At 40.8% G+C, this 21,677-nt stretch overlaps 2 protein-coding genes and 1 long non-coding RNA gene across 3 annotated transcripts in view; 2 read left to right on the forward strand and 1 right to left on the reverse strand.

The window, feature by feature from the left end:
* The first annotated feature begins 1,480 nt into the window (after positions 1-1,480).
* Positions 1,481-14,199, forward strand: NUP43 (nucleoporin 43). Its single transcript, XM_046005900.1, has 8 exons — positions 1,481-1,631; positions 1,945-2,067; positions 2,914-2,991; positions 4,600-4,780; positions 7,764-7,899; positions 8,660-8,811; positions 12,023-12,145; positions 12,876-14,199. Exons 1-8 carry the CDS (start codon positions 1,512-1,514, stop codon positions 13,103-13,105), a joined length of 1,143 nt encoding a protein of 380 aa, XP_045861856.1. The 5' UTR covers positions 1,481-1,511; the 3' UTR covers positions 13,106-14,199.
* On the reverse strand, positions 7,652-21,557 carry LOC123941996. Its single transcript, XR_006818377.1, has 4 exons — positions 21,440-21,557; positions 12,016-12,118; positions 8,626-8,805; positions 7,652-7,705 (listed from the first exon to the last, which is right to left on the reverse strand). It is a non-coding gene; the product is annotated as an uncharacterized LOC123941996 (long non-coding RNA).
* LATS1 (large tumor suppressor kinase 1) overlaps positions 21,399-21,677 on the forward strand; it is a 53,933-nt gene continuing 53,654 nt past the window's right edge. Inside the window, exon 1 of the mRNA XM_046005891.1 lies at positions 21,399-21,526. The gene's annotated coding sequence lies outside the window, so the exon portion shown is untranslated. The remainder of the gene's footprint in view (positions 21,527-21,677) is intronic.

The raw sequence follows: 21,677 nt of genomic DNA on the forward strand, positions 1-21,677 counted from the left end.
TCAGCCTAAAACCACTCCAAAGATATACTTGTACATTACCTGTTTTCTGGGATTCTGTGACAAAAGAAACCACATTCAAAACAGTGCTCTTGAGGTGTCTGGGTGGCGCGGTCGTTAATCGTCTGCCTTTAGCTCAGGTCATGATCCCAGGGTCCTGGGATGGAGACCCACATTGGGCTCCCTGCTCGGGGGGAAGCCTGCTTCTTCCCGCCTTCCTCCACCTGATTTCGTCTCGCAATGTCTCTCTCTGTCAAATAAATAAATAAAAATGTTTAAAACAAAAACAACAACAAAGCAGCGTTCTTTATGAGACCAATGCACTGCCTACTGCCCTAAGGAAGCACCTTAGAGTGTTCTTTAATATTAGAAATAAAATTGTCGGTTTGGGACTCTACTAGTTTTCTATCTAATCTCTGCAGTTTCCCAATATTCTAGTTAAAAGAACAAAATGAGTCTACTCTCAACAAGAGCCTGGTAAGCCTCTAAAGCTGACCTAGATGGATCACATCTACATGTTGTGCTTCTATAAGCTGTGGGTGGACTACCTTTTAAAGGAACAACTAAAACACAGTTATGAATGTAGTATAAAGGAGAGTTTAAAAAAAATTTTTTAAGTCAATGATACCTTTTGTATGCAATAGGATTTACATGCTAATTGGGGAGATCTGCTTTGAAAGAAAACAGGCAGCTTTGGAGGGCAAAATATAAGTACTATTCTGGTCCAAAAGTCAAGAGCTATGCTTATTTACAACATCATGGGCTGGAGTAATCAAGAAAAGATAGGGGAAGGAACCAGACCCCGAAGGATGACCAGGATTCCAAGAAGTAGAGAAGAATAAAAGGATATTGTAGGTCATTCAAAGCACAGAAGCAGGAACCTAGAGCACTAATTCCTACACTGTCGACATTATATATCAAACTCATTCATTGCATGTTTAAATGAATTGAGTAAGTTTACACAGCTAGGCAGTGGATGTCAAAGCTATAATTGGAGTTTTTAGAATTCCAATTCCAGGCTCTCACAGTGTGTATTAATAATTAAGCAAATAATAAACAATAAGCGAAGTATCTGAGAGACAAAAGGGGAGAGCTTTAGAATGAGTTTGTACAGTAGTGAACGTACTTCTACAAGAATTTAGGGATTTTTAGTATTTTCTATGGGTGCTGAGATACAAAACTGAACGGGTGAAGCTACTAGGTGGTTCCTCTTGCATTGATTTGGTTTTGCTCTTAAATTTGTCTTACGTTGCACAATTATTGCACAAATGCACCGTTTCGTGTTCCTATACTGACTTTGAGGACTCTGTTCAGAGCCATTTCGGTGAGGAAGGGTGGCCCAACTTCCTCCCTCTTGGGGGTTGATGGTACCTGCATTTGCCGAAGGACGAGAATTGGCTCTCCGCAGCCACCGTCAGCCTTGTAACGTTCGGCCCAATCAGGATTCCACGGGAAGGGGCGGGGCTCAGAGGCGCGAGCTGTGTTCTGGCTGTACCTGTTTCAGTTGGTTTGCAATGGAGGACATTTATGCTAAGTTTGTGTCTCAGAAAATCAGCAAAACCCGCTGGCGACCTGTACCTCCGGGAAGTCTGCAGACCGCGGATACCTTCGCTGCGGGCTCTTGGGACAATGAGGTACCCCCGCTCCTGGGCGAGAAGTTCCTGCTTCCCCTTTCTCCTGGAACCGCGCCACTGGCGGTCCGCGCGGGAACTCTCGCCTTCTGGCTCCTCTCGCCATCTCCGTCCCCATGTTCCCGTCTTAGGTTCTGTTGTCCGGTAACTCAGAGCCATCGACGATGTGCTTGAACCTCGAATCTCGTGTTTTAAACTGTCACCTTCCAGTGATCTGAGATGCTTGAAAAGCAAGGTTGCTTGAAGGCAATACAGATTTTACTGTTCAAGAATTTGATGTAAATTTCATCTCAAGAGGAAACTTTCTGCTTTACAGGAAAATTATGTTTCACTGTGGTCTATTGGAGATTTTGGGAACTTGGACTCTGATGGAGGGTTTGAAGGAGACCATCAGTTATTGTGTGATATCAGACACCATGGCGATGTAATGGATTTACAGGTAAGTCTGTGTAATATCCACAAGCTAACTTCTAAAAAACTGAGAGTAATATATTTAGAGGTGCAAAGGACCTTAAAGTTTGTCTAGTGTTATTCAGGGTTTACGGGAAACTGAGTTCTCTGTAGGTTATGGTTTGCTAATGTTAATTATATAGCCACTTAATAGCAGAATCAGAACTGGCGAAGGGGATGTGAATTTAATCAGACTTTTAAAAATCCTGATTTGTTTTTTTGCTTAATTAGTTGGCCATCTACTGTGTGCCAAACAGTATTTGGGGGGCTTTACAAAGATTAATTTTCGTCACATGCTGTGAATCAGGTGTTTTATGTCACTATGGGACAAATACCTAAGGTACTTCACATGGTTTTGCTTTTTGAATTCTTATAACAACCCCCTAAGTGGGAATTAGTTCTTCCATTTTAAAGGTTTATCAAGGCTTAGAGAACTTAACTTGGCCAATGTCTCAAAGCCTGTTAAGTGGGGGAAATGGAATTAAGTTTTCAAATCCTGGTCTGTAGGACTTCAGAGTCCCTGCATTTTCTTCTATAGAAAACTGCCTAACCCCGAGAATGATTATTTTCTAAACCTCTATGGTGGTAGTCCAAAATTAAACCAGTTATAGGTGAAGGAGTTGAGGGGGAAAACTTTGTTATTTATTCTTCATGAAAATCTTTTCATTTGTGTAGTGGTTTTGATTTTTCAGCTCCATCGTCACATTTTATTTGTTTAGCATTTATAGGCTGTTTGCATTTTAAAATTGTTATACTACTAACTGAGTCAAACAAATGAGCTCCCCTCCCCCATCGACATTTCTAAATCTATAACAAGCACGAATTTTCTGTTTAGTTTTTTGACCAGGAAAGAATTGTAGCAGCTTCATCAACAGGATGTGTAACAGTTTTCCTTCACCATCCAAATAACCAGGTAAAGAATTTTTTGCTCGAAAACTGAATTTATATTTTAATTATTTTTAAGGAGGCCTAACCTAGGTTGTATATAATAATGACACAAGTAACTTTCATACTCAAAATATGGAAGGGAGAAATACAGTATTACCTGTCTTTTAGCAGATTAATTCTTGAACCAGGTTTGTGTAAGCTGTTATTGAAAGTAGATACCTCTTAAATTCTGTTAGTACAGAGCTCTTGATATGGTTTTTCTGGCAAGTAATTTCCCAAGTTATAATTCTGATCTTTCAAAGAAAGAGCACCTTCTAGCTCAGGTATCATGAGAGAGAACAGGGACAGCTACTTTGCTTCTGTGGATAGAACCTAGGTTTTAATTAGAGAGGATGCATTTTGCTGCTGTGGATAGAACCTAGGTTATAATTAGAAGAAAGAATGCACTACAAAGACATTTTATCAATGCCTTTCTTGTGTATTAAGAGCCCAGGTGGTGACCTTCATAGTGGTAGGGCAGTCCTTTAAAACAGCCCCATTTGTAGTAACATTTTTAAGTTGCTGGAAGAGAGTGCTCATTTAGATTATTAGGCTAGTAAAGTTCATCTTCCCAATAGGCATGCCTAATAAATATAAGACCCAGATCTTCTTAAGTATTTTTCCTAATGGTTTCAGTTAGAAAACCTAGAGATTTCTTTCTTAGATGTAGGCTAATTCCCTTAAGAATTTAGAGTTGCTGTTAGGGACTCCTGGGTGACTCAGTTGGTTAAACATCTGCCTTTGGCTCAGGTCATGTTCCCAGGGTCCTGGGATTGAGTCCCGCTACAGGCTCCTTGCTCAATGGGGAGCTTGCTTCTCCCTCTGCCTGCTGTTCCCCCTACTTGTGCTCTTGCACACTCTCTCACAAATAAGTAAATAAAATCTTAAAAAAAAAAAAAATTTAGAGTTGCTTTTGAACACACAACTGTCTGGTACCTGAAACATTTCTTTGAGAGAAGTTTGATATTGAGTAGCATTTTAAAAATCTAATCCAGTGTATACAGAACTTTTTTTTTTTTTTTTTAGATTTTACTTATTAGGGCGCCTGGGTGGCTCAGTCATTGGGCATCTGCCTTCGGGCTGGGTCATGGTCCCAGGATCCATGGTTCTCAGGGCTCCCTGCTTGGCCGGGAAGCCTGCTTCTCCCTCTCCCTCTCCCCTGCCTTGTGTTCCCTCTTTCACTGTCTCTCTCTCTCTCTCTCTGTGTCAAATAAATAAATAAAATCTTTTTTTTATTATTATTTATTTATTTGACAGAGAGAGTGTGAGTGTGAGCACAGGCAGGGGGAGTGGTGGGCAAAGGAAGAGGGAGAAGCAGACTCCTTGCGGAGCAAGGAGCCCAATGCAGGGCTCAGTCCCAGGACGCTGGGATCATAACCTGAGCCGAAGGTAGATGCTTAACCGACTGAGCCACTCAGGCACCCCGTGTATACAGAACTTTGATGGAAGTAGTTTCTAGGCTTTAGTGTCCAGAAATACAAAGGAAAAATGAAAGTTACTCTTTTTCTAGAGGGGTATGGGATAGTCTATTCAGAAGAGTGCTAGTTTTTAAGGCTTTGCTTTGGTTCATCCTATTCTCATTTCTGAAACCTAGACTCTGTCAGTCAGCCAGCAGTGGACAGCTGCTCACTACCACACAGGTCCGGGCAGTCCTTCCTGTGGCAGTGCACCATGCACAGGTGTTGTGTGCAGCAACCCTGAAATTGTCACCGTTGGCGAAGATGGTCGGATAAATCTCTTCAGAGCTGATCACAAGGAGGCGGTGAGAACCATAGGTAAGAAAAATCATTCTTCTTTTTTATCTCATAACAGTTGAGCACCTACTATGTGCTAAGCAGACCCAATGCTAAGTGTTTGAAGGATGTAAAAAGATACAAAGTGGGATCCCTTTACAAGACAGTATGTTGCTAAGGCATGTATGAATGCGTGACTACACAGGAGAAACTATTTTGTTTTTGTTTGTTTTGTTGTGGCCTGTGAGGATTCTCTAAGAATTGAGGAGCAAGTGGCAATTAATTGAATCTAGGTTCTAGACCGTAAGTAATACTAAACGATGGTATACCAAACAAAGGGAATAACACGGAGGCAGGATAGGTCCACTTAGAGAAGGACAAAAAGCATAGTTATCAATACTTACGATACTCAGGTAGGAAAGGTGACAGACGAAGCAAGAGAAGTGAATTGGGGCCAGGTTGGGAAAAGTGATGCAGAGCTACCGAGGTTACATTTTGTTAGGTAGACCACTAAGGAGCCACCGGAACTTTTCAGTCAAGGGGATGATACACTCCTTGCTGAGCTTTAGAAGAGTTAGTCTAGTTAGTTCTCAACTGTGCTAAAGACAGATTTGCCTGACAGTAGTTTTAACAACCTACCACACTAGACCTCCTGACTCAGAACCTCTGTGGATTCAGCCCATGAATGAGTTTTTTGTGGTATTACTATTATTTATTTATTTATTTATTTATTTATTTATTTATTTATAGTTCTGAAGCACACTTATTTAACAGTTAAGGACCATTACCTGGAGTTTGGAGGAGTGTCACAAAACAAAATCTAGAAGTATATGTTAAATTATGTGGTACAAGCTTAAACACTCTAGGAAAAGGGAAAGGATCAGTGTATACCAGTCCGGAAGGACTTCTTAGAGAAGAGAGTTTATGAGGCTAAAGATGAAGAGATTTTTTTTTTTTTTAAGATTTTATTTATTTACTTACTTATTTAATTTTTTTTTTAAGATTCCACTCATTTATCTGAGAGAGAGAGGGAGAGGGGCATGAGAGAGAGTGAACATGAGAGGAGAGAGCAAGCCCCAGAGTGAGGAGAGGAAGAGGGAGAAGCAGGCTCCCCACTGATCAGGGAGCCTGATGCAGGGATTGATTCAGGACCCTGGTATCATGACCTGAGCCAAAAGCAGACGCTTAACTGAAGAACCACCCAGGCATCCCTTACGATTTTATTTTTAAGTAATCTCTGTGCCCAACATGGGGCTTGAACTTACATCCCTAAGATCAAGAGTTGCATGCTCTACCAACTGAGTGAGCCAGGTGACCCCCAAAATGAATAGATTTGAGATGAGTTGGCCAAATGATACAAGTTCAGAATGAGCTTTGTAGGAAGCACTGGGTTTGGAGGTTCTGGGTTAAGCACTAGTGGGAGATATAAAATTAGATACAGAGGAACGTGAATAGCTGTATCAGCAATGGAGGGTAATAATCTTAGGTGGAAATAGAGAAATATGTGAAAACCCTGCTGAGTAAAAAACAGATGTTCTATAAGTGATATTTTTCTATCAAAGGAAAGTCTATTTTAATATGCATTTTTCTACAGAAATTAAACTGTGACTTGTTTAAAAGTTTACCTGTAATATTTCAATCAATGGAAGGAATTCGATTTAAGAATTTTGTGGAAGGGGCGCCTGGGTGGCTCAGTGGGTTAAGCCCCTGCCTTCGGCTCAGGTCATGATCTCAGGGTCGTGGGATCGAGTCCCACATCGGGCTCTCTGCTCAGCAGGGAGCCTGCTTCCCTCTCTCTCTCTCTCTCTCTCTGCCAACTTGTGATCTCTCTCTGCCAAATAAATAAATAAAATCTTTTAAAAAAATAAAAAAAAGAATTTTGTGGAAAAGCAGGACTTTTTTTTAAATGTATAATGTATTACTTGCCGCAGGGTTACAGGTCTGTGAATCATCAGGCTTACACATTTCACAGCACTCACCACAGCACATACCCTCCCTACCCAGTGTCCATAAGCCAGCCACCCTATCCCTACCTCCCCCCACCCCCAGCAACCCTCAGTTTGTTTCCTGAGATTAAGAGTCTCTTATGGTTTGTCTCCCTCCTGATCCCACCTTGTTTCATTTTTTCCTTCCCTACCCCCCCATGACCCCCTGCCCTGCCTCTCAAATTCCTCATATCAGAGAGATCATATGATAATTGTCTTTCTCTGATTGACTTATTTGGCTTAGCATAATACCCTCTAGTTCCATCCACGCTGTTGCAAATGGCAAGATTTCGGTTTTTTGATGGCTGCATGATACTCTGGTGTGTGTGTGTGTGTGTGTGTGTGTGTGTGTGTGTGCGTGTGCGCGCGTGTGTGGATGTACACACACCACATCTTTATCCATTCATCTGTTGATGGACATCTAGGTTCTTTCCATAGTTTGGCTATTGTGGACATTGCTGCTATAAACATTGGGGTGCACGTGCCCCCTTTGGATCCCTATATTTGTATCTTTAGGGTAAATACCCAGTAGTGCAATTGCTGGGTTGTAGGGTACCTCTATTTTCAACTTTTTGAGGAACCTCCATGCTGTTTTCCAGAGTGGTTGCACCAGCTTGCACTCCCACCAACAATGTAGGAGGTTTCCTTTTTCTTCTCATCCCGGCCAACATCTGTCTTTTCCTGACTTGTTAATTTTCTCCATTCTGACTGGTGTGAGGTGGTATCTCACTGTGGTTTTGATTTGTATTTACCTGATGGCCAGTGATGTTGAGCACTTTTTCACGTGTCTGTTGGCCATTTGGATGTCTTCTTTGCAGAAATGTCCATGTCTTCTGACCATTTCTTGATTGGATTATTTGTTCTTGGTGTTGAGTTTGTTCTTTCTGGATTTTGGATACCAGCCCTTTATCTGATATGTCATTTGCAAATATCTTCTCCCATTCTGTCAGTTGTCTTTCGGTTTTGTTGACTGTTTCCTTGGCTGTGCAAAAGGAAAAGCAGGACTTATTAACACACACTACTGCTTTCTTAATTTGTAGACAATGCAGATAGCAGTACACTCCATGCTGTAACCTTCCTTCGAACTCCTGAGATTCTGACAGTAAATTCAATTGGGCAGTTAAAAATATGGGATTTCAGAAAACAAGGAAATGAGCCCTCTCAGATACTATCACTGTAAGTTGTCATTTGTAATTCACTACGGTAATACAAAATTAATTGTTCAATTGTTTATAGCAACTGACTTTAAACCGTATTGTATTTTAACTGCATTTGGAAAGAATGATCCCTGACTAAATTTGGTAAAGCGAGTACAATTTGTTGGGCTTGCTGCTGCTGTGCTGCATTTAGTAAATATTTGTCCTATTGATTCAGAGGCTTTTCTCTTTGAAGTTTATATTACTTAATGGGGAATTTATTTTTGCTCAGCAAATGATTGTACTGATAGTAGGTACAGTGCACTCCAGATGTGGTTGTATGAAAAACACAATCCAGGATACTTTTTTCTAAGCAAAAATCCCCATTCTGTGTATGCAGTTTTTTCTCTAATAAGAATATAGAATGTGTTAAACTGAAAAAGTAATTATATAAACAAAATATTAAATAAGGTGAAGGTAAAGATTATGCTCCTTAGTTGTACATATTGTTTTTAAAATGCCAAGAAATGGAAATGTGTTTGCATATCTTACCATCAGATGATCATGCTCCTTATGTCTCCAAATTGAAGAGGGGATAACTTTGGCTTTAATTCCATTGCAAAGTTCTAATATTTAGAAATATATTTAATGCACTCAATTTTTTGACATGATTTAAGTTCAGCCAGCTGCTCCAGCCGCAAAGTTATCATTTAGTTATTAGAGTGAAACATGTTTCATGGATTATGCAAAGATAAATCATACTCACAGCATGTTTGATGTCCTTGTTTCTCCCATAAAAGGACTGGTGACCGAGTACCCCTCCACTGTGTTGATAGACATCCCAACCAGCAGCATGTTGTAGCTACTGGTGGCCAGGATGGAATGCTGAGTATTTGGGATGTTAGACAAGGCACTATGCCTGTGTCTCTGCTGAAGGCTCATGAAGCTGAAAGTAAGTGTTGTGGGGATACATAAGTTTTTGTCAGGTGGTAATGTGGTATATTGTAAGCAGCTTTCTATAATGATACACAGGGATCATTTCACATTGTAGCTTTTGGCTAAATTATATAAATGTATAACAATCCCTTTTTATTTGACATTAAGTGTTTTTTTGTTTTAAGAATTTATTTATTTGGGGCGCCTGGGTGGCTCAGTGGATTAAGCCGCTGCCTTCGGCTCAGGTCATGATCTCAGGGTCCTGGGATCGAGCCCCGCATCGGGCTCTCTGCTCCGCGGGGAGCCTGCTTCCTCCTCTCTCTCTGCCTGCCTCTCTGCCTACTTGTGATCTCTCTCTCTCTGTCAAATAAATAAATAAAATCTTTAAAAAAAAAAAAAGAAAGAATTTATATATTTGACAGAGAGAGAGACAGCCAGAGAGGGAACATAAACAGGGAGAGTGGGAGAGGGAGAGGCAGGCTTCTCACAGAGCAGGGAGTCTGATGCAGCACTCCATCCCAGGACCTTGGGATCATGACCTGAGCCGAAGGCAGATGCTTAACGACTGAACCACCCATGCACCCCATATGCTTAAGTTTTTCAACGTTCCATTATTCTATCCAAAACCGCAGTAATTATCCTTATGTGTTCATCTTTATGTGCTTCTTTTCTTTTTCTTTCTTTCTTTCCTTTTTTAAATTAAATATTTTTTTTATTTGACACACCGAGAGAGAAAGCATAAGCAGGGGGAGCAACAGGCAGAGGGAGAAGGAGAAGCAGACTCCCCACTGAGCAGAGAGCCTGATGCAGGTCTCGATCCCAGGACTCTGGGATCATGACCTGAGGGGAAGGCAAACACTTAACCAACTGAGCCACCCAGGCACCCTATATGCTTATTTTCTTGGGATAATTTTTTAGAAGAATTGGTGAGCCAAAACATAAAACTGTGATCCATGTTATCAAACTGTTACACATAAAAATACCAATTTATATTGCCACACTCTGTATAAGAGGATGCCCTATTCCCATGTAAATGTAGGCTATTTTTAATATTTACCAATCTAGTGTTCCTCAATTTATTATTGTACTTTTTTTTTTAAACAAGAACAGTATTTATATATAGGGTCTTGTCCCCTTTTTTTTCATTTTTTTTATTTTGGTGGGGATTTTTTGACCAGACAAAAATTTTTCATTTTATCATTATCTTTGATATCATGACTGGATTATAGTTTTAAATTCTGACTTAAGTTTATGGTAAGCCTTGCAAAAGTAGAAACATGCCAGTATTGTAATGTCTCGGTTTAAGCTTCCCGTTATTACCTTGGAAAGATAAATGATTTTTAAGATTATATTTAAGAAACAAATAAAAGGATAGAAATATTTTGCCTCTTCTAGTTGTAACTATACCCTGGGGGAAAAAAGAATAAAAAATAATGTATGTCCTCTTAGAATCTGATGTTGGCTAACCCAGTGGTAGTAATACTAGAAACTTTCAGATCTCTTCTTCCAGCCTCCCTTTTTAACTGCCAGCCTGTATTGCTAAGCAATACATACATAGATGTAGCAGATTGTAATGTATTGTTTTGATTCATTCTGACTCTTGGCTAGAAATAAGATGTTTTAGTATAGAGGTTTGTGTTATACTTTGAAAATAAATACTTAAGAATCTAGGTTTATACAGTCAGCTTATGGTTCTATAGGCTATTTTCCTTCACTTTTTTTTAAATGAAACAGTATGAATATATTTTACATAGGGGTTTGCTCAGAACACGTTCTCCTGAGGAAGATGACCTTGTAATGTGTTGTGGTTTGATGCTTAATTATGGTATCTGTCAGAATAAAAATTGCCCACTTGCAAGCATGTGCCTTCTAATACTTTTTATGCTTTGTCCCTAGCACCTTCTATGCTGCCTTTTGAAGGTTCTTAGCCAGAATCACAGAACCCTTGTTCACAGACTACCTGTTTGATTTGTGTGCTGCAGAGAACCTCCTAAGGCGTCCTGGCCAGTCATTGGCTCCCATTTGTCTACTGACACACAAAGTTCCCTTAAAGTTTAGTACTTGCAGGGTTTTCAATCCCAGATTGGCTTCTTAAAATCCCTCCATCTGAAACACCCAGATTCTGGGAGCATTTCTAGGTTTTAGTTTAATAGGAGCTAGTTGCTGTTTCTGTGATATACACCAGAGGTATCCAGAATACTGGCATGAGGCAAAATTGAACTGCTGCTTAGAAATTCATTTGTATGTTATCTTTATGGTCTTCTCTGTTTTTCCAGTAATATAAAATTCATATATATATATATTTTTTTTTTATTTTTATTTTTTTTAAGATTTTATTTGAGAGAGAGAGCAGAGAGAGACAATATGAGCAGTGGGGAGGGGCAGAGGGAAAAGGAGAAGCAGGGTTTGATCCCAAGACACTGGGATCATGACCTGAGCCGAAGGCAGTTGCTTATCCAACTGAGCCACTCAGGCGCATCTAATCTTCACATGTTAATGACACAGGAATTGAAAATAAGAGAACTTACCAATTTAAAAAAATATTTTAGAGACACCTGGGTGGCTTAGTCTGTGTAAGCATCAGCTCAGGTCATGATTCTTGGGTCCTGGGATTGAGTCTGCATCAGGCTCCTTGCTTTGTGTGCTCTCTCTCTTTCTGACAAATAAGTAAAGTCTTAAAAATATATATTTTATGGGGCACCTGGGTGGCTCAGTGGCTTAAGCCTCTGCCTTCGGCTCGGGTCATGATCCCAGGGTCCTGGGATCAAGCCCCACATCGGGCTCTCTGCTTGGCAGGGAGCCTGCTTCCTCCTCTCTCTCTCTGCCTGCCTCTCTGCCTCCTTGTGATCTCTGTCTGTCAAATAAATAAATAAATAAAGAAATATATATATATATATATATGTATATATATATATATATTTTAGGAATTATCCCATTATCATATTCTTTCATTAAAAAATATAATAAGTCAAATGATTGGCATTTATTTTCATTCACTTGCCCAATGCACAAGTAGATTTACTTGGCTTCTTTATCCTATCTGTATGTTATAGCCATTTGGAGAATTATATTTTGTCTTTTAATTCTGAAGCCTTTGATTTTTATCACAGACTTAGGGTTTGAAGGTATGTGGTGGAGGTTAGTGGAAGATGATGCCTAGAGACAGGGCTTTAAAGTTTGTTCAACTCATTTGCACAGTTTTTAGCATCTTGGTTCTTACCTTTTAGTGTGGGAAGTTCACTTTCACCCATCCAACCCAGATCATCTATTTACTTGTTCTGAAGATGGATCCCTCTGGCATTGGGATGCCTCCACAGACGTACCTGAAAAATCATCACTGTTTAATCAAGGTAAAAGGATTTAATGAAGATTCTTGTGTGTAATTTTGTTACAGTTTTAAATACCACATTGGAAATTCTCAGATTTTTAACATTAAAGAATGATAGAATGTTTCCATTCTCCTGCCTCAAGGTAAATTCTGGTATCCTAGAGCTTGAAATCTATCAGCTGTTTACTGCTGTAGTGCTGATGACTACAAATGCCATAGCTGGCTCACCTCGGACAGCTAGGGGTCTTCATGCTACATTTCCAAGACTCTCCATTAAATCACCAGAAAGATGGTCAAAATCTTCTTACTTGAAGACTTCAAATTCGATACCCATAGTATCCCACAGAAATTTGAGTATTTAATATCACTGAATGAGCCTTTGGTGAAAAATGGTGATGTGTGATAATGGAGTCATCACCCTGATATTCTGAGAATTAAGTTTTGATCCTGGCCTTTTTAAAATATCAGGAGAGGGGCGCCTGGGTGGCTCAGTGGATTAAGCCGCTGCCTTCAGCTCAGGTCATGATCTCAGGGTCCTGGGATCGAGCCCCGCATCGGGCTCTCTGCTCCGCAGGGAGACTGCTTCCTCCTCTCTCTCTGCCTGCCTCTCTGCCTACTTGTGATCTCTGTCTCTGTCAAATAAATAAATAAAATCTTAAAAAAAAAAAACAAAACTGTTTAAAATATCAGGAGAATTTCAGATGTTTCCTAATAGTAGTCTTGAAAGATGTTTTCCCCTTTTTTTCTTGCAGGAGGAAGAAATAATACTTTTTTGTCTCACAGCATTAGTAACCAGGCTAGTGTTCACCAGTCTCTTATAAGCTCCTGGCTCAGCACTGATCCCGCAAAAGACCGTATTGAAATCACAAGCTTGCTTCCCAGCAGGACCTTGTCTGTGAACAGTTTGGATGTTTTAGGTCCTTGTCTTGTTTGTGGAACTGATTCAGAAGCAATTTATGTTACTAGACAACTTTTTTCATGAAATACTGTCATTACAAGATTTCAGGTAAAGCATATTGTTAGCCTTTCGAAGTACAAATTCTCTGGAGATTTTTATTATTGGAAAATGTGAAATTTGCAAAGGAAGCTTCAGTAAACTATTGGTAATATCGATGCCCTGTTTTGGCTTTTGTCAGTTGAATGTTCTCATAGTTCCAGAGTCAGAGAGAATGCTGATGGCAAGCGAATTGGAATCTGTGGAAGAATATCAGAGGGATCCTTTTGTTGATGTAGACGTTGCCTTCAAACAGACTATTCTTTTTGATGTTGTGGTACTTCATAATTTTCTCAAACCACTAACAGGTTCCTATTTTTAACAACACTATGGGGGCTATTACCCCTCCCTGGTGGCCCAGGCCAATGTTAATGTTTATCCTTTTTATGGTAGATATTTTCTTGAATCTTCCCACATTTTATTTCCTTAATAAGTTTAATAAACTTCATAAAGAATTGAGTAGAGTAAAAATGACTCTTGTAAAAGTGTTCACATTTTTTAAAGGTTTTTTTTTTAAAGGAAAGTGTTTTGACAGGTTCCTCTGTTAGAGTAGATTTGAACAGAACTTTCAACTGCTTAGACCCAAATTCATTTTTCTTGAAAAAGGAAAAGTACATTTTTTATTTAGTTTTAAAAGATAGTTCAGATGCTGAACTGGACATTGTGCAATAAAGTAGAATTTGATATTAATAAGAGAGCTGACTTCCAAACTAAAAATTGATAGATAACATGTATGAGATGAGTATGATGATGTGGTAAGAGTAGAGAATTTTGCTGTCTTTGTCCTTATCTACTGTGTTAATGATAATCTAACATGTAGGTGTTTTGTTTATTTTTGAGTATAGTTGACACAGTTTTACATTAGTTTCAGGTTAATGTGTCGTGCTTACTTAAAAACAATGTGGCATTGTCTTTCTAAAGTTTGTTAAACGTTATTGAACGTGAAGACCTTAATGACAAATCACTGTTGTTATGCTATTAAAGAGTGTATTCATTTACTTTATAATTCCAGTGATAGTAATTATGGTAAAGTTTTGTTTTTCTGTCCTAATAAATACTGTCAATTCCTTTATGCCACCTTACCTCGGGGGATTTTGGTTTGGACATTTTTGTCAGCATTTTTAAATGGAATACATATATGCAATCTGCTTTTTTATATAAATTTAACTCAAAAATATTTGATAAAATCGGTAACTTGAATTCCAAAGAATGAGAGAAGAAAATGTTGCCATAGGAATTTTTAATCTGTTTATAGTTTTATTGCTGAAAGTAATTTTTAACACTTTTCTGTTATTAGAGAAGTAATTTGTTAAAGGAAAAAAGTCAAAAGAAATTTTTAAGTACTTTTAATATCAAACAATTAATAGTCTTTTCATTTGCTGTTTATCAATGTGTGTAGAATTTATTAAAATGAAATATAGCATGTTATATTTATGAATATACATTCCCCAGCAGTAATCACATGGTTTCCATAATAAAAACATAGCTATTGGGTGCCTGGGTGGCTCAGTGGGTCAAGCCGCTGCCTGCGGCTCAGGTCATGATCTTGGGTTCCTGGGATCAAGTCCCATGTCGGGCTTTCTGCTCAGCAGGGAGCCTGCTTCTCTCTCTCTCTCTGCCTGCCTCTCTGCCTACTTGTGATCTCTCTCTGTCAAATAAATAAATAAAATATTTAAAAAAAAAAACATAGCTATTAATTTTCCTTTGACTCACTTCCCTTTATATGAATGTCTTCCTGCAGCCTAAGGTTCAGCGTCCCTTTCTTTTTTTTTTTTTTTTAAGATTTTATTTATTTATTTGACAGAGAGAGAGATCACAAGCAGACAGAGAGGCAGACCAGAGAGAGAGGGGAAGCAGGCCCCCTGCTGAGCAGAGAGCCCGATGCGGGACTCGATCCTAGGATCCCTGGATCATGACCTGAGCTGAAGGCAGAGGCTTAACCCACTGAGCCACCCAGGCGCCCTAGCGTCCCTTTCTTTACTTTCCAGGCATACTCCCATTCAATTCAGCAGGCTACCTTACCTGTGGGTGGGCCCTGAGTTGATCTCACTCCTGGAAGACTAGCTCGGGTGGGGGGCACATTTTTCATACACGCTGAGTGGCAAACTTGTACCTCCGCTTTCATTTACATTATATGCTGCTGAAAAGTTTAAAGGATTCATATACGTTGTTAACACCCTTCTCAGGTTTCAGCAGCAATACATACAATTTCCCGAGGTTGTTATAGTAAATAATTGGTAAAGGGAGGGAGCCAGATGTGTAGGCTTAGAATATTAACTTAGGCTGCAAACAAGTTTCAGGTTTGAAGCTTTGCTTTAAGAGTATTTGTAACCGTGAATAAAAGAAAGTACATTTGGACAGTGTTAAATTTTTTTATCAATTGGTGAATTCTGCCAGATTTAATATGAAACATTAGCTTTATGGAAGATAAATAAGCCCTAATTTATAAATTTGTTCATTATCACTGTCTTTATTCATGAAACTATCACATAGTTTCTTTTGAGGGCTGTAGGATCACAGAGGTAGAAGGCACCTTGGGAGAGCATATCTAACCCAAATTTAACCATCACTTCCATAGCATTCCCAACAAATTATCATCCAGCCTGTACTTAAGACTATACTGTGATCAAGTTTACCATTTCCCAGTGCAGCTCTTGGACAGCTCTTCTTGATACAGCATTATGGCAAGGTTTTAGTGTAAGAGTGGAATATAAAACAATCCCATAAAAAAAAGTAGAATCATGTTATTGTGGGTTAATGAAATGATCATGTGAACCTACTGCAAGACAGCCAATCACCATTCAGTTTACTGAATTTGCATTATGTGAGGGTGCTTTACTATAAGGTTTCACTAAATAAATTTACTGAACTGAAATTTGCTTTCATTTTTCTTCCTTGGGAGCCACGAAAAAATTTAATCCTTCAGCACATATCCAAATACTCAAAACTAAATAATCATAGCTTTTTAGGGTAAACTTTTTAATCCCTTCAATGGTTTCTAATGGGCAAAGGTCTCTTTGCAGCATTACTTGCCTTATTTTTTTTTTCTTTTTTTAAGATTTTATTTAGGGGCGCCTGGGTGGCTCAGTGGTTTAGGCCGCTGCCTTCGACTCGGGTCATGATCTCAGGGTCCTGGGATCGAGTCCCATGTCGGGCTCTCTGCTCTGAAGGGAGCCTGCTTCCCTCTCACTCTCTCTGCCTGCCTCTGATCTGCCTGTGATCTGCCTGTGATCTCTCTGTCAAATAAATAAATAAAATCTTTAAAAAAAAAATTTTTTTTATTTATTTGTCAGACAGATTGAGCACAAGCAGGGGGAGCAACAGGGAGAAACAGGCTCCCCACCAAGCAAGGAGCCCAATGTGGGACCTGATCCCAGGACCTCGGGATCATGGCCTAGAGCTGAAGGCAGATGCTCAACCACCTGAGCCATCCAGGTACCCCTGCTTGCCCTTCTTGGTTAAGTTCCAAATCTTCCAAACCCCTTTTAGGTGTCATTTTCCCAGAAAGACTTCCCTGGCCTCTGACAGTCTGGGCTAAATTATACTCTGCTTCAAAAGCCCCATTGTGCAGGGCCTGTGCTGTGCTTACAGCTGTATTAAACAGCCTGTCTCAACTGGACCAAACGAACAGGACCCATATCTTAGCGTCGTATTAACAATGTTTAATACAGTATCTGATCTCTGGTAAACACTGAAGCAGTGCAAACTGAGCTGAACTAACCTCACAATCTTTTTTTCCCTGGGAAACAAATACTCCTTTTGCCAAAGACCATCATTAAAATGTGACCTCCAAAATGAACACTTTCCCAGGTGGTGTCTGCTTCCCTCAGAGGTGACTTAAGAAAGCTTACCATCCTGGTTCTTGGTACAGTATTCCTTTGTAATGCTATCTCAGTTTATTTTAAATATTCTGACATTTGCTCTAGACTACTGACTAGATGAAATTAAACCCTTTGCCTTTTTCACACATGTATACTATACTATACTTCCCCTAGTGTTGAGTTAATGCAGATGATTTTGATCCTTACTATTTGGTCAATCCCTGTTCAACAAAGACAAATCTTATTTCCATAAAGAGCTAACAATCTCCTTTGAGGGTCTTCCTCAGAAGCCAATCATTTTCAGAATTTCCCAGCATGATCGACACTCACCACATTGGTTAGGAGATAGGATAAATGTACTGAAGTGCTTAGGCCCACTCCTCCAGTCCTCCGAATTATCAGTGACATGTGAATCATTGGTATTTGACTACAGGTATTGAAATCTTCATAAACCAACCTAATGTATTGACATTCTCCCCATTTATCTTGTTCACAAAGCTGCTGTGGAGAGATACCTGTGCTATAGCTATCCCATGAAAAATTTTATATGATTGAAAAATTCCTTGTCCTTTGTTACACTTCCATTTCATGGTATTAAGGAAATAATCCTTTAAATAATCCATTCTAGAATCTTGACTAAGAAGAATACTAAGTCCACCAGTGTAGTTTATATCAAGCCTTCATTTAAGCTTATGGTATCAATATGGTACCCAGCTCAGACTAGTTACATGGTTTGAAGCAGTAGCAGTACTCTAGTCGTACAGATCAGAAACTTGGGGACATTTGAACTCTACCAAGCAAGTATTCAAACTTTCAACAGTATCGTCGGAACCACAACATTAAGTGGCAGTGTAGAGAACTAACAGACTACCATCATCATCACATCAAAACAATTCCAACACTTTGCTCCGTTAGGTCAACAAGGAGGGAGAAAACTACAGGGAAAGGGTGAGAAGGGAGAGTAGATGAGAATACAGCTGATCAGGTTAAAAAAAATAAATAATGTTCAGTTCCAAGCTGTTATAACTAGACTCGGGGGGACAGTAGCTGACACACTAGTCTAACAGAGCCATCAGAAATGCATCAGCTGTCAAAAAATAATTTTTGTGCAGACTGTGGACATAAGAAACTAAACTGATAGACTGTAAAATAATAGCTACAACTCATCAAAACACAGATTTTACCCCTTCATTGTATAGAAGGAAGTTAAATTTTAAAACTTCTTAGCAAGAACTGTCCTACAAATAATGATACTCCAGTAGTAACAAGCATACCCAAAACCAGATTTGGTTTCTAATACCCTTCTCCAAAAAAAGGAACAAGGACTTCTTGGAGGAACAGGGAATATATAAGATAGTTTGAAGCATCTTGTACTGTCTGAAAGTAAGGGAGCTTTAAAAAAAATTTTTTTTAAAGTAGGCTCTGCGGGGCGCCTGGGTGGCTCAGTGGATTAACCCGCTGCCTTGGGCTCAGGTCATGATCTCGGGGTCCTGGGATCGAGCCCCGCATCGGGCTCTCTGCTCCGCGGGGAGCCTGCTTCCTCCTCTCTCTCTGCCTGCCTCTCTGCCTACTTGTGATCTCTCTCTCTGTCAAATAAATAAATAAAATCTTTTAAAAAAATAAATAAAGTAGGCTCTGCACTCAGCATAGAGCCCAATGGGGTGGTTTAACTCATGACCCTGAGATCAAGACCTGAGCTCAGACCAAGAATCAGATGCTTAACTAACTTAGCCACCCAGGTGCCCCTTAAGGGAGTTCTTTTAAATGATTTTAAAAGGTATAATAATGGGGAAGATCAGCATGTCAAAGGGACACAAGCCAATTCAACTGGAAGAGCTCCCCATAGTGAAAGCTGAAACAATTTGATCAACAAAATAAATTACTCAAACCATAAAATAAAAATCCATGAGTCTAGGGGGCACCTGGGTGGCTCAGTGGATTAAGCCGCTGCCTTCGGCTCAGGTCATGATCTCAGGGTCCTGGGATCGAGCCCCGCATCGGGCTCTCTGCTCCGCAGGGAGCCTGCTTCCTCCTCTCTCTCTGCCTGCCTCTCTGCCTACCTCTCTGCCTACCTCTCTGCCTACTTGTGATCTCTCTCTCTCTCTGTCAAATAAATAAATAAAATCTTTAAAAAAAAAAAAATCCATGAGTCTACATTGATATGAATGTTTAAAAAAATAATGGAGAAGAGACAAATCTGCTCGAATTCCATCTGATTTATGTAAATTCTCTGCCCAAAAAGAGGTAGAACACAACTTTCACCCTTAAGTATGGGTTGCTCATAGTCTATAGCCCTTCCCTAAAACTGAGTTACTGGGAGGAATTTAATGTTCTCAGGGCCACATTGCTCTTCAGACTTCTTCCATATTTGCTGCCCCTGTTCCTCTTGTCACCCAAGCATGAAATTTGGCCCCTACATCTGTTGATAAAAACAAAATGAAATCCCAAGTCCCCATTTCCATGAAGCATTGAAAAGTTGAGTAGGTTGAAACTGGACCGAGGGTTTTCCATCACACTAACACAAAGCCCTTCAAATGCAGTGGTAGGCACTGCCATTCAGAGACATCCAGCAGCCTGAGTAAGCATTTCCCTTGCTCTTTCACCTACCCTCCATCCCCAGTCTCAGCTGCTTTTCATCTTGGGGATTGCTTCATCTTTCCTGATCATTCCTTCTCACCTTTCCTGCTCTTCTCTCCCCCTGCTTCATTGGAATTAAACCTCCAGTCCCAGACAGAGCAATTCACTGAACTTGAATTATTTAGGAAATTTCCCCAGAACAGTAGTTTATGAAGATAGCTGGAGATACCTGACTTTAGGCTTAGAATTAAGAGCTTACATAAAGAAGTCCCCTGGATGGTAACAGAGATGACAAGATTTGGGGAGCAGTATGCTTTTTCAGATACATAATCCTTCTGGAAAGGGCAAGCAGGCCTGTGAACATATTAGGTTCATATAATTTTAAGGCTGAAAGGGTCCCCAAAGGTTACTTAGTCCTGCAGTTGATGAAAATAAGAGCTAGGGCTATTATGTGACCCACCTTGGGTCATATACTGTATCTTTTTTTGTTGTTGTTGTTGTTAAGATTTTATTTTTTATTTGATGGAGACACAGTGAGAGAGGAACACAAGCAGGGGGAATGGGAGAGGGAGAAGCAGGCTTCCCGAGGATCAGGGAGCCTGATGTGGGGCTTGATTCCACATTTGAACTTCAGGATACAATGGTCAGTAACTAATTTAACATCATGAACCTTAATCTGAAGAAAATTTTTATAGTTAGTCTCTAGTAGAAGAATGAAAAGAGATTTGAGGGGCTCCTGGCTGGCTCAGTCAGTGAGGCCTGTGACTCTTGGATCTTCCAGTTGTGAGTTTCAGCCCCAATCCAGTAAGTAGAGATTACTTAAAAAATATAATCTAGGAGCGCCTGGGTGGCTCTCCTTAAGCATCTTCCTTCAGCTCAGGTCAGGTCATGATCCCAGGGTCTTGGGATGAAGCCCGGAATTGGGCTCCCTACTCAGTGGGAAGCCTGCTTCTCCCTCTTCCACTACCCCTGCTTGTATTCCCTCTTTCGCTGTCTCTCTCCCTCTCTTTCTGTATTAAATAATTTATTATTTTTTTCTTACAAAATCTAAAAGAAAGAAAGATGGTTGAAAACACTATATATTTTCTGGAGGCAAATGTGGCAAAGGCTCGCTTTACAAAGGGTATATGGTACTTTCAAATACCATAAACCCAATGATCCCATCCCAAACTTCTAATTCAACTTAGCAAGAAATAAAACCCCTTCTGGCATTCGCCGCTATTTCAGTTATGGCAATAATGACTTCCCTCGTCTACCGATTTGGTTGACCGGTTAAAAATCTCCAAACTCTATTAACCCTTCCTGGCTCAAGAATCTATTAAGCTGACTGGCTACGGACTTATTCAGGGAAAGGGCTAAGCAAAACTCAATTCATTTCAAAGCCTCTAGAAATCTCGATCCTAGCGCCCACAGCGAGGTTTCAGAGCAACTCATTGACGTTTCGTTCTGAGAATTAAACTCCTTATTGCGCGTCTTATTCTCTATCCGTGCACAGAAAGAGCTCAATTTAAAAAGAGAGAGAGAGACTCTCAAATGAGTGGGCTTGGAAGGAGGAGAGCCTGATCCCACGAGCCGGGGCGAGTCAGCTGGGCAGCGCCAGGCGGGGGCGACGCTCGCCAACAACGCTGAAGAGAGGACAACCGGCGGAAGGCGGGAGGCCGCAAGGGCGTTCTGGCAGCTGGCGGCCGAGCGATCAGAAGCCCCCAGTTCTCGGCCCCCGCGCAAGCGACGCCGGGAAATGCCTACATCCGGGAAACCTGCGGCGGAGTGCGGCGGCGGCGACACCAAGTGGAAGGCAAAATGGCGGCTGCGGCGGTGGACTGGTGCTGAGGGGAGAGCCAGGTCCCCGCGACCCCCGCGACGGGCCGCGCTGGCCCGCGGCAGCCCGCCAACGTCTCTCTCCGCCCTGCCCCACCAGGGATACCTGGGGTCTCTGGGACGGGCTCCAGTCGCTTGGGCGCCCGTCCTCGGGCCCGTGGCCGCTGTCCAGGAGCCCCGCTCTCCCCTGCAGGTAGGTCTGGGGCTGGTGTAGCGGGTGGGGCGCACTCTCTCCTCCCGAGCCGGAGTTGGCGGGGCGGTGGCCGCTGGGGCCCACGCCCAGCACCGCTGGCGGGGGTCCAGAGGCTGCTGTGGACCGGCGGGCGGGCCGGGCCGAGTCGGCC

Source organism: Meles meles, chromosome 5 (assembly GCF_922984935.1).
Source record: "Meles meles chromosome 5, mMelMel3.1 paternal haplotype, whole genome shotgun sequence".
NCBI lineage: Eukaryota > Metazoa > Chordata > Mammalia > Carnivora > Mustelidae > Meles > Meles meles.

Bases quoted from the DNA above. Each gene is read 5' to 3' on its own strand.
- NUP43 (XM_046005900.1), top strand. From the start codon at position 1,512: ATGGAGGACATTTATGCTAAGTTTGTGTCTCAGAAAATCAGCAAAACC. The intron at 1,632-1,944 runs GTACCCCCGCTC...TCTGCTTTACAG, and splicing joins CGGGCTCTTGGGACAATGAG to GAAAATTATGTTTCACTGTG. The intron at 2,992-4,599 runs GTAAAGAATTTT...TCTGAAACCTAG, and splicing joins TTCACCATCCAAATAACCAG to ACTCTGTCAGTCAGCCAGCA.